The sequence below is a fragment of the Protomyctophum bolini genome (assembly GCF_963924005.1).
Source record: "Protomyctophum bolini genome assembly, chromosome: 12".
NCBI classification, from domain to species: domain Eukaryota; kingdom Metazoa; phylum Chordata; class Actinopteri; order Myctophiformes; family Myctophidae; genus Protomyctophum; species Protomyctophum bolini.
In genome coordinates, this window is record NC_137873.1 from 7,055,769 (window position 1) to 7,070,768 (window position 15,000).

General features: G+C 46.0%; 3 protein-coding genes across 4 annotated transcripts in view; 1 reads left to right on the plus strand and 2 right to left on the minus strand.

The window, feature by feature from the left end:
• Positions 1-533, minus strand: part of selenop2 (selenoprotein P2) — a gene marked incomplete at its 3' end in the record, with an annotated part of 6,345 nt that extends 5,812 nt beyond the window's left edge. Inside the window, exon 1 of the mRNA XM_080777939.1 lies at positions 484-533. The remainder of the gene's footprint in view (positions 1-483) is intronic.
• Positions 534-4,818: 4,285 nt separating this feature from the next.
• Positions 4,819-9,387, minus strand: LOC308325448 (uncharacterized protein; the record flags this gene model as incomplete). Its single annotated transcript, XM_080777940.1, has 5 exons — positions 9,075-9,387; positions 8,666-8,753; positions 7,406-7,604; positions 6,329-6,507; positions 4,819-5,292 (listed from the first exon to the last, which is right to left on the minus strand). Exons 1-5 carry the CDS (start codon positions 9,134-9,136, stop codon positions 4,819-4,821), a joined length of 1,002 nt encoding a protein of 333 aa, XP_080634066.1. The 5' UTR covers positions 9,137-9,387.
• A 319-nt stretch (positions 9,388-9,706) lies between these two features.
• Positions 9,707-15,000, plus strand: part of toe1 (target of EGR1, exonuclease) — a 9,859-nt gene continuing 4,565 nt past the window's right edge. For both annotated transcript variants that reach the window (XM_080777570.1, XM_080777571.1), the window contains exons 1-5: positions 9,707-10,160; positions 11,606-11,646; positions 12,050-12,146; positions 13,173-13,331; positions 14,000-14,113. In XM_080777570.1, the coding sequence (XP_080633696.1) occupies positions 10,038-10,160; positions 11,606-11,646; positions 12,050-12,146; positions 13,173-13,331; positions 14,000-14,113 (534 nt within the window). In that variant the 5' untranslated portion in view covers positions 9,707-10,037. The remainder of the gene's footprint in view (positions 10,161-11,605; positions 11,647-12,049; positions 12,147-13,172; positions 13,332-13,999; positions 14,114-15,000) is intronic.

Genomic DNA, 15,000 nt, shown 5'->3' on the forward strand with positions numbered 1-15,000 from the left:
CAAACTGGCATAAACTATAGCAGATCTACAAGCTCAAAACATACCGCAACACCAACACCCTGTACATTAATGAATGCATTGCCATGCGTAATACGGTAATAGTATAGGCCTATAGATTTTGTAAGCTTGTAGCCTATATAGTATATAGATTTTCAGTTGTTAATATAAACTAAACATTCCAAAACTATTTCAGAGTCGATAAACTATAGGGCATTTTGTTAAAACAATGGCATCAAATTATTGCTGGTAGCATCACAGCTATTTGCTATCCAGTAAAACGTGTGCACTGACAAAAACAAAAAGACAGGAATGAAGAATAATGTGTGGGCCTATACCATTTAGAATTTTTAGGAAATTACACACACACACACACACACACACACACACACACACACACACACACACACACACACACACACACAAACAATGGCAAGGAATTATAGGCGTATAAATAAAACATGTTAAAAATAAGACATCACTGACCTCTCAGTCTGCGGTCTCTGTTCCTGTGACCCACATGAGCAACACGTGGATGTCCCGTTGTTTTTAAGTGCCTTGGTTAGCTAAGCCCCGCCTACAAGAACAAGACAAACAGAGAGAGAGAGAGAGAGAGAGAGAGAGAGAGAGAGAGTGTAGGCGTTTTGGAATGGCAAAACATCAGTTAGTTAAATACTGCTGCTAAAAACAAACATTTGGGTTAAAAAACAATGAGGCAATGAGGGTAGATACCCTCACAAAAACATGCAGTAATCCTGGTCTCTAAACTGCCTCCCCCTGGCCAGCCGGGGCGCCTGATGGAGGGGAAAGGAACTGGTTGGAATAACGTGTTCCTTCCACGCGCTATACGTCCAACCAGGGAAACTCCCCCCCTGTCAGGTGTAAAGGAGCAACTTGGACACTCAGGCATGAAGGAAGCATGAGTTCAAGTCCGTTGCTCTCCCCATGTCCCCCATATATGGGGACTAGGTTGGAGGAGGGTGTGTAGAGCCCAGGATCACATTAGACAGGACAGGACACCCTTATTTGGCCGTAACAATATAGGCCTACAGTTTGGGCGACACCGAGAGAAACAGACAATAACTCGCATGATATAGAATAGATACTGTAGGGACTATAGGGGTGCACGGTTATGAAAGTATGACCGATATCCCATCTCCGATCATTTGCAGCGTCATATCTGCCGATGGCTAGTACTAGATATAGAGCAGCACTGGAATGTAGACAGATCTGTGAAAGCTTTAGAATAGATCATTCAATGTTTAAAATACCGGTGCAGACTGTACAGAATACATCTTCAATCACTGAACAAAACACAATAGTTGGCAGACATTGTTCCAAACCAGGACCGCAATCCCTTGATCACATTTACCCTGCAGGTGTCCCAATTTTGGGCGTGTTATTCTAGGCATCCCCCCCCAAACGTCTTAAAAGCGGAGAATTAATGTAATCTTTAAAAGTTTGCTAAAATAGCAGATCCGCAAACCACACTGTGACCTTGGGGATCGCTGTTCATCTCAAGTGGTCAAATGTACTAGTTTGTTATTTTCCTCTCTCCCCCCCCCCCCCCCCCCCCCCCCCCACACGTCCCCCTCTCTCCCCACTGGAGATATTGACCCCATTATTGAGCAATATTTACTTTGCTATATGCGTCGCTTCATGAGGCTTTGAACTATGGTAGCTTGACCGCCATGTGACAAAACTGATGCTCTGCCAAATGGACATGAAGGCCGAAAGGTTAGCAGATCGGCTGACAACATGATAGCCTTTGATGTATAAAATATATTCTAACGTTAGAAGCCTCACTCCGATTAATCCATGTTCAAAAGCCATGATCTATGCACGTGCGGTGTGGTGCGGGGTGGAATGAACGTTGACTTCGAATGTGTGTTGTTTGCAACCATCCACGCACACACAACCCACGAGCTCTGTCTCTCTGAGTGACTGCAGGTCAAAGTACACACCAATCCTATAAGCAAACACTTTTACAAGAAACATTCCCTAGACTAGTGCATTCATATACAGTGCAATAGGGTAACAATGATAAGTTGATAACCCATATTGTTCTGGCCTTTTAGGTGTGACCTCTTATCTGCTGATTCACTCTCATCTAACCGCTAATTAAATACCGATTCATTCTCATCCGAGCCGTATCAGTTTGATAGATACTGATTTAATCAAATCTTATCTCTGCATAAGCACACCAGTGTCACGGCTTTATCTCACTGGCAGGTGAGCCAGCAAGAATAGTGGCAACAAAGAAATGTAAGGAGAGAATTCATTCTGCAAATTTCATGACAGGCCAGATGTATATTAATGACTAGGGGAAAAAAGGGTAACAAAACAATGCATTGCCTATTCGAACATTGATATAAATAAAACAATTAAACGGGGGAACAAATTAAATAATGGTGTACTAAATGGACTATAGAGGGTATGCACATGCATGAAGTGAATGGCAGATCGAGTGGCAAAGTGTTTAATGTTGTTTAAAGTCATTTAATGCAATAAGATAGGACTCTTCTGTTTGGATGTATATGGGCTGTCAAGGCCAGAAAGTTGTTTTTTGCCACTCAGTGGGCGTTCCTGTATAACTTCCAGTTATGATGATAATGTCACGCGCATACCCTCTATAATATATTATGCTTTTGCATGTTCAGTTCCCTGTCAATATGCATGATTTGTAAACATTGTCCTTAGTAATATTCACGACTTGTAGTCAAAGGGCTAAACATGCAAGAACACTGGCGTAAACAGCAAACAGAATTGAAGGTTGACTTAAAAACCTGCTATTCAGGGCGCACGGTGGCACAGTCGGTAGTGCCGTCGCCTCACAGCTAGAAGGTCCTGGGTTCGATTCGCGGCATGTCCTCTCCTCCACGTCATCAGTGCCCATACCCGAGGCGGGGTTGGCGAAAGGGCCTTTCTGTGTGGAGTTTGCATGTTCTCCCCGTGTCCCCTAGGGTAGGTACCCTCACATGTTCTCCCCGTGTCCCCTAGGGTACGTACGTACCCTCACAAAAACATGCAGTAATCCTGGTCTCTAAACTGCGCCTGATGGAGGGGAAAGGGACTAGTTGGTTAACGTGTTCCTTCCACGCGCTACGTCCAACCAGGGAAACTCCCCCCCTGTCAGGTGTAAAAGGAGCAACTTGGGACACTCATGCATAGAAAGAAGCATGAGTTCAAGTCCGTTGCTCTCCCCAGGTTGGCGGAGGGTGTGTAGAGCCCAGGATCACATTAGATCATTGACACAGGGGTGAAAAATGGGTTACAAAATCGTGGGATAAAAATTATAGAAAAATAAATAAAAACTGCTATTTGGTTCCTGGTAGAGTTCAATGAGTAAAAAGGAGATCAAGCAGTGTCCTGCTCGTTGAGCCATCGATGTTTTGATGTAGACGTAGATGCTGCCGCCTCAGAGGGGCTTAATCCACGTTGGAAGGAGAGGTTTGACGAGTAGTCTGACTTCTAGACGGTCCCGTAAAAGCCCTTGCCCTACTCCTCCTCCTCCTTCCCAATTTCCTATCACCCCAGGCCTCCCTGCATGGTGGTCCGTCCGTGCACCAGTGAACAGTTCTTTTATTTTTTTGGACGAAATTGCAAGGAAAAGGTAGGATTGGTATGGATGCTGGGGATTGTTCCTAGGGTTCGTTCCTATAGGACTTCCTCTTGGTGACTGGCTGCTGTTCATGCTTCCTTCCAGACCTTTTGGTCAATCCCTTTTCTTCTCCATCATATGAAGGAGCAAGCTGTGTGAGAAGAGCCTTAACTGTTGGACTAAAACTCTCTGGCGTTCTCTGCCAGCTAGTTAGAGACAATGTGCCTGAATGAATTCAACTTACGTAACGACTAATAAAGTTGCCTTCGGCAGCGATGCAAATTGACCTAAAGTTAAATTTATACAGCAGCTATAGCTACATGTGCTTCGGGGGGGGGGGGGGGGGAATAATACAGTAAAGACATTTTTTTGGTCACTGATAAAAACTAAACATACTTTGCGTACTTTGCCATTGGTGGATAATGGTTGCAAGTAGGGGTGGAAAATAACATTGATTCATAGATTAATCGTGATGCGGACATGGGACGATTATGAATCGATTCACAAATGTGAAAAATCGATGTTTGTACAGAATTCATTATTATTAAAAAAATGTTTTACAGAAAGCTGCGTAACGTTTTTTTTTGTTTGTTTGTAGTGTAATGATAAAAGATAATAGTAAGTAAATAAATGCGTTTTCATTACGGATCATTATAAAGCACTTTGTTTATTAGTCACACAGTTGAGGGGGGGGGGGGAACACATGGAGATGCAGGTAATCGATCATGTATAATCGAAGGTAATCGATCATTTATAATCGAATCGTAGCCCTCTCTGAATCAGAATGGAATCCTCGGGTTACCCAGAGGTTCCCGACCCCTGACCCCTAGTTGCAAGCAGTTAGCACGGCCAATCATTGTTTGTGTTCGGGCGATCACATGTCTCTTCCCCCCCCCCGCTGTCGTGTAACAACATAATCCAAACAGTTCACCCATTTTGGGGCGGGGAACCCCATTTGGTGTCAGCATTATGTCATGCTTTAGCTATTGAAAAATAGCAGATCTACAAGCTCATAGCGCGCCACCGAGTGGCGCGCTACGAGCTCGTAGGTCTGCTATTTTTTTATTTTTATCGAAGAACGACTGACATATAGAAACATCGCTTTTTCAGAAAACTGTCAGGATGTAGAAGAACATTTTGTAGAATCTGATCTCAGGTCAGAATGGGTTAATGTGCAAAGAGGAGGAGCAGCCTAGAAGGGGGGCGGGGGGGGGTTCGCTTCAGGACAAGACCCCGGCTATGAGTTCCTCCTCCTCCTCCTCCTCCTCTTCCTCCTCCTCCTCGTCCTCCTCCTCGTCCCCCCCGACCACCACGGCGTCAGCCGAGGGACTGGTGCCGCCCCCCCCGGCCCCGCCCCCGGCTCCACCACCGCAGGTGGCCATGAGGCCCAGGCCCAGCTCGGCCAGCTCCTCGGGGCTCATGTCCGTGGCGGTGACCATGATCTTGGTCTCCAGGCGGTTGCACAGCGTGCGGTAGGAGGGCAGCGGGTAGCCCAGCTCCCGCATGTACTCGTAGCCCTTGGTGCCCACCGCCGCGCGGACCTTGCGCGCCCTGAGCACGGTCTCCGGGGACCAGACGGCGCGCCGCGAGTGCTTGGCGAGGGAGAGCGCGCGGATCTGGTCCTCGAACAGGAAGCTCTGCAGGCTCTTCTCCACGCGGTCCAGGCGGAACAGGCGCTTCTTCATCTCCTCCGCCTGGCGGGGGGAGGGAGGGGGAGAGAGCGAGAGAGAGAGAGAGAGAGAGAGAAACAGGGTTATAATTAGAGATAAAAGAAACATCTTCCCGAAGCCCACAAACTGTGATATTGCAAGTTGTGTACTCCATTATCAATTCTACAACGGGTCGTTAAGAGGAAGCAATCTGATTGGTTGAAACGGTTTCTAGCCTGTGATCAAACCACTACTGTTCACCTAGCCACATTAAAAAATTAGTGAAACGAAATGAAAATTCAGGCTGAGTGTCAGGCTAGGTCGTAGTGACTACATCTGTCATTAAAAAAATATATTTCTTCAGCGATTTTCTTTGTTTTAAGGGTAACACTTGTAGAATTGCAATATTACACTCGAGGGTGTTGTTTAACGTGATTATTGCCACGACAGGGATGCGGTCAGGAACGAGACGAAGTCGAGTTCCGCAAGCATCACTGAAGTTAAACAACACCCTCTCGTGTAATATTGCTTAATTGTATACCATCTGATACCACTGTGTAATAGGCCCGACGTAAAAAAACAAAAAACAAAAAAAAGTCTTCTGAAAGAATATATATTCAAAGATTTGTGCCGCGTTTTTAAGATTTTTCTAAAATAGCAGACCTACAAGCTCGTAGCGCTACGAGCCACCGAGGTGAGCATCGAGTGCTCACCTCTCTCTGCAGCCAGGCTGCGTCTCCCGCTCACCTCTCTCTGCAGCCAGGCTGCGTCTCCCGCTCACCTCTCTCTGCAGACGTGCTGCGTCTCCCGCTCACCTCTCTCTGCAGCCAGGCTGCGTCTCCCGCTCACCTCTCTCTGCAGCCAGGCTGCGTCTCCCGCTCACCTCTCTCTGCAGACGTGCTGCGTCTCCCGCTCACCTCTCTCTGCAGCCAGGCTGCGTCTCCCGCTCACCTCTTTCTGCAGACGCGCAGTGTGGCGCTCACCTCTTTCTGCAGACGCGCAGTGTGGCGCTCACCTCTTTCTGCAGACGCGCAGTGTGGGCGCTCACCTCTTTCTGCAGACGCGCAGTGTGGGCGCTCACCTCTTTCTGCAGACGCGCAGTGTGGCGCTCCTGCTCCTGCAGCTGCTTCTTGAGGAGCTGACAGTGCGTGCAGGGAGGCTGCAGCTCCTCCGCCGCTCCGTCCGCCTCGTCGTCCTCCAGGCCGGGCAGAGGGGTGCGTCTGGCGTAGCCGTGCTCCCCGAAGCCCAGCTCTCTGTCCACTGAGGAGGAGGACACGACAACGCTATTAACAATGTTATTAACCCCGTTCTGACCCGAGATCAGATTCATACGAAGTTTCCACTGGGACACACACGGGTCTGATTATAACCCATTCTGACCTGAGATCAGATTCTAATTTTTCAAAAATAGCAGACCTACAAGCTCGTAGCGCGCCACTCGGTGGCGCGCTATGAGATTGTAGATCTGCTATTTTTCAATAGCTAAAGCATAACATGATGCTAACACCAAAATGGGTTCCCCGCCCCAGAATGGGTTAACCCCGTTCGTACATGACAGTAGAAACAGTGCCCATTATAAGTGTGAATAAGTGTGAGAACTGAGAATACATCTAAATTACATTACAATACATTCTAAATAAAAGCAATGCGGGTTTTAGTCCACCCATATGATAATGAAAGTATGTTTTATTTTTTTAATTATCAAGTAATTTTTCGCGGGGCCGGTCAGAGTATTTGGCCCGCGGGCCGTACAATAATAATAATATATACAATTTATATAGCTCTTTTCTGGGTATACCCAAAGTCGCTTTACAGAAAGAAGTACAGATTATATTTTTATTAGAAAACTATTTAAAAAGGTTTAAAAGGTTAAAAACTATAAATCTAAATCAAAGGGGACAAACAAGAAGGGGGTGCGTGTGTGTGTGTGTGCGTGTGTGTGTGGGGGGGGGGGTTATGTAGGGAAAGCCAGTTTGAAAAGGTGGGTTTTGAGTGTGCTTTTGAACATTTCGAAGGTGGGGGGGCAGCTCTGATGTGAGTTGGGGAGTGAGTTCCAAAGAGAAGGGGCGTGGCCACTGCGAAGGCCCTGTCTGTCTCCCCCATGTCCGTTTGTTGGACTTGTGGGACAATGCCCATGGTCTGTTACAGGGTGTATTACCTGGTTCCGTTTTGAGGGGCATCAGGAGGTATGGGGAGGAGGAGGAGGAGGTGGAGGTGGTGTTGGTGACGACTGGGTATGGAGGGTCCTTCAGCGGCGGTCCTTCCTTGAAGACGGTGGGGATGGCGTTGGGCTTCAGCTTCTTGCCTCCGGCGGGCGTCCGGGCGATCTCCTCAAACTGACTCTGTTCGAAGTGGTCCTGCACGCGCGCACACACGCACGCATGCACACACACACACACACACACACACACACACGGTTACAAAAATATAGTGCTATGATACAGTCAGTCTAAAAGGGCCTTTCACACGTGAAGCGATATAACGTGCCTATAGTTAATTTCCAATGAGACCTGCGGTTTTTTTGCGCGGAGCACTGGGGAGCAGTCGCCGTGCGCCGACAACTCGAGCGTATTTACGTGAGCGCCGTCCCGTGAATTTGTTGCACTCGCTGACGCGCTCAATTCGTCAGACCTGGATTCTGTTTAGCTTTGTTTTTTGGACAGTTCCATTTGACAGTTTGCAAACGGGACCATTCTGTACTCTCAGGCTTACATGTGTCCTTTGTCCATCATCAGTCGACTTTGAGGCTTAATCAGGAGTTTGGCCAGGAGGGGTATAGGCTGAGCTCAGCTGTGGACATTAATCTACTCTCGTCTTTGATTGAATACTTTATTAACAGTTTGCATGGACAAGCTAAAAGGATGAATCCAAGAAAGCCTATTGGCTTGTTTCCATTTGGAAACAACCAATAAAGCGCCTTCGAATTGAACTTTTTACCTGGCACAGTTTGCAGTGGTGGAAAAGTAACTAAGTACATTTACTACATTTAACAGAATATATATATTTTTTAAATACATTCTGCAAAATGAGTGCTTTTAAATGGTGCATTTATAAAGCGCCTTTATCCAAGGCGCTTTACATAGATTGCGCATTACTTTCACACACACAGAGACACACACACACGACAGAGGAAACCACGCAGCACATCGGGAGCAATTAGGTGTTCGGAGTCTTGCTCAAGGACACTTCGACACAAACTCTGGGGGGAGCCCACAGGGTTCGAACTGGCAACCTCGCGGTTCCGATCCCATCCGGCCACTCTACGCCCTGATCCACCGCCGCCCACTTTTGCTTCTGGTGCTTCATAATAACAAACAGTATTTCTACATTGCAGTATTGATGCTTTTACTCAAGTAAAAACATTTGAGTACTTTTTCCACCAATCATGTGTGGCATGATTTGTTTTCTTTTTTTTTACCTGGCACAGTCTGGAGTGATCAGTTGGCATAAAATCTCTCCGGCAGTTGACGACCCATTTCTTGTTCCTGATGGGGTCCTTGGGGAACCTGATCGATCAATCGATTGATTGATTTAACATATTATATTTCACAGTATGCAGAATTGGGAACCGCATGGGTAGTACATTTCAAACGAAAGCACAAGTCAAATAAAACACTTATTATTGTTTATACAACATAGGTTCCACAAACTTTCAATTCATCAGAACATGTAGAGACGTTCAAATATAATATACACAATATATATATAAAATAAAAACAGGAAATCATCATAATAAAAAAGGAAAAAAGGGAAGAAAAAAAAAGTACAGTAGCCTACAGTGCTATGGATGGGGGGGGAAGACGGGAGGGGGGGGGGGGTGGACCCACCTGAACAGCTGTTTCCCTATGGTGGTGGAGTTGGAGCAGTTTGGAGCCGAGCAGCCACCCATTATAATTATTATAATAATAATAATTAATAATAATACTATAAAATATCTAAACGCTAAATGGCGATGACGTTAGTAGCTGCACGTCTGAGCGAGTCTGACTATGCATCACTTACTTTTACCTAGCGAGGGAGGGAAGGTAAAAGAAACTAAACAAATACATAATGTCGCATCATAACTCGCATTTCAATGAGCCACGAGGACTCGTCTACAAACACACGGCCGTGAGATAATGTTTAAAAGGTTACACAAAATGATGCTATTTAACAGTGAACACAGCGGTTGTTTGACTTGTTTGAGCCAAATGGCGTCAGTGGCGTAGCCAAAATGGCGCACTTAGTGGCGTTCTAGCTGTCCTCGGCATGCCGATGCAGTTATCTTAACTACTACTAAGCAACATCGTGTTTTATGTACAAATAGGATGTCATACATGAACTTGAACGCCAAAAAAAGAAGACATCTTTGTGTTTGTTGTATTAGTTTTATTTAGTTTTTTAGTTTTAGTAAAACAGGCAAATATCAATAGGGCTATATGGTCTGAGGTGGTCCTTCAAGCCAGGACCCCTTCCTCCTCCAACAACAACAGCACGCTGTTAGTGTTTACATCTTAGCATGTTGAGTGAACGCAGCTTCGGAAAACACTAAACCCAAGTAATAACAGTAAAACAATAGCAGATATTAATTATATTAGTGCCGTAGCTATAGTCAACATGTCGGAACATTGCTTTGTTGCTATCACGGTGGCTTTTACACTGCTAGGATAGTTAGCTAGTGTGAGCTTCAGTGTGCAGATCGACATTCTTGGTATTATTATTATTTTTTAGTTTATCCCTGAACTACACTTATTTCGCAGAAACAAATACTTATTAAGCCCATATTATTATAAATCCAACAAGACGTGATCATGGATACGACCTCCTCGTCGATGATAGTACCAGTGGTTGATGTTCAGAATGACAACTTCAAAGAGCTGTGGCCTGCGATGCTGTTGGCCATCAGAACGTCCTCTTTCATAGCAGTGGATACAGTGAGTTGAGTAGTATAATACACACATACTACTACTACTATAGCTCTGGTCCATAGCTCTAATGCAACGCATTAGAGCTATGGACCAGAGCTACAACTACTCTAGCCCCTCTCGGAACCCTACATAAAGCTTTTATGAAATTTGATTGTCGCTTTATGTAGGGTTCCTGGTCATGATAAGATTTTCTAATGCGATTGTTGGAACGCGGATATAAACAAACTCATCGTTTAGTCGATCGGCGCGGTATTACCACGTTTTTTCTTGTGTTGGCTTACGAATGTGCGAACTATAAGTACCTACATACCTCTGATAAAATCTCCTGTGTCGCGGAAGCCGTTAAGTATTTTTAATCCATGTTTGATTAAAAATGTCGCTTTGATTTCCTCTTGTTTATTTACCGTTTATTGTACCGCCTCCCGATGTGCGGTTGTCTTGTGCCAGCTACGTCATAGCTATAGCACCACTAGCTAGCCAGATAGGCGGTACAATGAGGTGTCAATAAACAAGGTAGGAAGAAGCGACATTTTTAATCAAACATAGATTAAAAATACTTAACGGCTTCCGCGACACAGGAGATTTTCTCAGAGGTATGTAAGGTACTTATAGTTCGCACATTCGTAAGCCAACACAGGTAAAAATGGCATAAAACCGCGCCGAATCTTTTCTCCTTACGTGTTTACATTGTATTTGTGTGTGCTTGTGTGTGCGTAACTGGTGGCAGCCCAGCGTGAACCAGGACCCAATGGGTAAAGTAATCAAAGTGTCCGAAACTTTACTACATTTGGGTTCTGCTTGTGGGGCTACAACTACTCCAGATGTACACACACTACACACACTATAGCCCCTTTTGGAACGGCTCGGTTACCGTTTCTGATTTTTGGCCGACGGTAGCCCAGAGTCCCCGAGTGGTTATTCCACTCTCCATGGGATGCAGAATCTGCAGATGTATACATACCCTATTACCCTCCGTTCACGGAGAGCCGCGCCGCCGCTTGAGTGTTGGTGAGATGTTGTCGGCCAAAATTCAGAAACGGTAACCGAGGGTTCCGAAAGGGTTTCCACTTTCCAGCATAGGACCGTTGCACAGTGCAGTGTGTAAACAACGCTTTAGGATTTATAAGTCGTTTTTAGAATCCTCCTCCTCAGGAGCATATCCACGGATATCATAAGTCGTGCATATCCACAGATATCCCAAGTCGTGCATATCCACAGATATCCCAAGTCGTGCATATCCACGGATGTCCCTGCACACACTGGCATGTGTGCAGTTCCTTTCCTTTCTGGACCGTCGGTTACCTTTTCTGTATTTTGGACCTCTGTTTTTTTACTAAATTATTTCAATTCACTGTATGTATGTCAATCGGAGTGGTTTTCAGAGACTGTGAATCATGGTGTGGCCGGCAGCTATAGTGTGATAATAACCAGTGTCTGTCTGCTGTTTCCAGGAGCTCAGTGGTCTTGGGAACAGGAAAGCCTTGCTGGCTGAGTGAGTTTTGGTCTTCTTTTCTTCTTAATGTCATCTCTGCATTCATCTTCAGTAAATGTCTGTGTAAATGGAGTCAAATGGCTTTAGAGTATGATGTAATGTTGATGGCAGCGTTTGATTCTTGGCTGTGCGGTGCACGCCTGAGTCTAGTAAGGAGATATGCTGCATATGTGACGTGCACAGCACACGTATGTGCATGGCTATGCAGCCAGTTAAAACACAGCTTTTGTTATTTAAAAAAAGCAGCCAAGACGGGAGCTGAACTTGACACATCTCCGTGAAATTGTCATGTTTTTTTTTTTCTTTTTCATTTTAGTGGGCTCACAGTTTCGGTTTTAGTTTAGAGGACTATGTTAATTTTACCAGCTGCTGTTTTTAACTTTGAATTCCATGTGTCTTTCAGATGCATAGAAGAGCGATATAAAGCCATATGCCACGCAGCACGCTCTCGTTCCATCCTCTCTCTGGGCTTCGCCTGCTACAAAACACTGGACGATAAGGTGAAATAAGTTGTTCCTCTTTGCTTTACTCATGTCTAGAATCAACACTCTAGTTGGTTCTAGACATGAGTTACATGTTACACGTTCCCTAAAGGGGAGGCATACTTTGGTTAGACATCTAGCATTGGTTAGACGTATAGCATTGGTCCGACTGGATTAAGGTTGGTGAGGGGTGTGTTAAGGGTTGGGAGAGGGTTAAGGTTAGGTTTAGGTGTGCTGCCCCGTGGGAGGTGAGGGTTAAGGTTAGGTTTAGGTGTGCTGCCCCGTGGGAGGTTAGGGTGAGGGTTAAGGTTAGGTTTAGGTGTGCTGCCCCGTGGGAGGTTAGGGTGAGGGTTAAGGTTAGGTTTAGGTGTGCTGCCCCGGGGGAGGTTAGCGTTAGGGTGAGGGTTTGAGATGTCGGACCAATGGTATTGTATGGCGACCATCGGGACAAACTCATGTTTTACCTGTCAGACTCGCTGCTTGTAATGAAATCACTTCTCCAAGATCCATGCGTTTCAGCGTTTTGTTCATTTATTAAAGTTTAAAACACACCGACGGCCAGGTGGAAGCTCTTACGTGTGCCAGTAGAAACTGATCTCCGTTGAGTTTAACTTTGCTTTATTTTCCGCAGTCATTTTCCTATATAAAACATACAGATACAATAATAAGAAAGAAACGGTAACAAACACAGGCGACCAGCCCTCCTGAACACAGTAGAAAACTGTTAGCCTCTGCCGTCTGCCACTGGCAAAACACCTGTGCCTGATTAGCAGCCTGGTTAAATACCTGGGCTGGGCCCCGACACTCACACCAAGCTGCAGTGACACTGTCAATCAGCAAAACATTAGGTCATAATGGCTCTTCTTACGCCAGCCCCTAATTGCTACTGGTGAAAAAACAACAGAGCAATTCTAAAAAACATAAATACATTGGCATGCGTTCATGGTCCCTCGTTGTGTCCTCACCTCAGGCTGCAGACAGCTACCTGGTCCAGGTACTAGTGAATGTATGCGTTCATGGTCCCTCGTTGTGTCCTCACCTCAGGCTGCAGACAGCTACCTGGTCCAGGTGTACAACCTGACCGTGCTGTGCTCCGAGGAGTACATCATCGAGCCTCAGTCGGTGCAGTTCCTGGTGCAGCACGGCTTCGACTTCAACAAGCAGTACGCCCAGGGCGTGCCCTACTGCAAAGGCAACAACAAGGTATGGGTGTGTATAGATCTGATCCATATCCTTCTACTGCTTCTACGATTCTGCCCCCGCAGTACAAGGATATGGGACTTCCAATGTTAAATCTCAAATCGAAATCAGACCAGCCTCTCCTCTTTGGCGTAAATAAAAAGAACGTTTTTGCTACTCACCAAAACAAAGGCAGGTTGTGTCAATAGAAAGCCTACTTTCCTTAGTGGAAGCACTCTGAGCCCCCCACCACACGTATAAACGGTACTTTTTGGCCAAAAAGCGATATTTTTTCACCGGAGGAAAAATATCCTCTATGAGGCAGTTCTCTGGGCAATATCAGTAGAGGGCGCAGCGGAGTAACTAAAAATGTTTTTTTTCCGGTGGAAACAAACAATAATAAGAAGCCAATAACATTTTAATACTAGTCATTAACCTATATAGACTGAAGTAATTAAAGCGGGTCATGCATGCTTCAAATTGTAAACAGCTGAAATCAATAATCTATCAGTATTGTAATATTAACCCGAGGGCCACATTAAGTGAAGGTGGGGTCCACATGTGGCCCGCGGGCCGCCAGTTGCCCACGTATGGTGTAGAATGATGCAGGCCTGCTCACTGTGTGTCCCAGTGTTGATTTTGTCGACTACCTCTACCTCTTTTCTCTCTGTCTCTGTCTCTCGGTCTTCCAGGGAGGATCAGACAACCAGGGTGTGAGTGTCCGTGCGTTGTTCACTGAACTCCTCCGTGCCAGGAAACCTCTAGTGCTCCACAACGGCCTCATCGACATGGCCTTCCTCTACCAGGTATAGCTGTCATCTTCAACCCTTCAATTCACTTCGCATCGAAAGAACATCTTTGCATGCAACCCCCGTACAGCAGCCCCCCATACCTAATATTTTGGGCAACAACAGCCATTCGGCAAGCTCAGCTGACGATGCGTAGGAGGACCAAAGAGGGGATTTATGGATGTAGTGATAGAGGACATGCAGTTAGTTGGTGTGAGAGAAGAGGAGGCAGACAGAGGACATGCAGTTAGTTGGTGTGAGAGAAGAGGAGGCAGACAGAGGACATGCAGTTAGTTGGTGTGAGAGAAGAGGAGGCAGACAGAGGACATGCAGTTAGTTGGTGTGAGAGAAGAGGAGGCAGACAGAGGACATGCAGTTAGTTGGTGTGAGAGAAGAGGAGGCAGACAGAGGACATGGAGTTAGTTGGTGTGAGAGAAGAGGAGGCAGACAGAGGACATGCAGTTAGTTGGTGTGAGAGAAGAGGAGGCAGACAGAGGACATGGAGTTAGTTGGTGTGAGAGAAGAGGAGGCAGACAGAGGACATGCAGTTAGTTGGTGTGAGAGAAGAGGAGGCAGACAGAGGACATGGAGTTAGTTGGTGTGAGAGAAGAGGAGGCAGACAGAGGACATGCAGTTAGTTGGTGTGAGAGAAGAGGAGGCAGACAGAGGACATGCAGTTAGTTGGTGTGAGAGAAGAGGAGGCAGACAGAGGACATGCAGTTAGTTGGTGTGAGAGAAGAGGAGGCAGACAGAGGACATGCAGTTAGTTGGTGTGAGAGAAGAGGAGGCAGACAGAGGACATGCAGTTAGTTGGTGTGAGAGAAGAGGAGGCAGACAGAGGACATGGAGTTAGTTGGTGTGAGAGAAGAGGAGGCAGACAGAGGACATGGAGTTAGTTGGTGTGA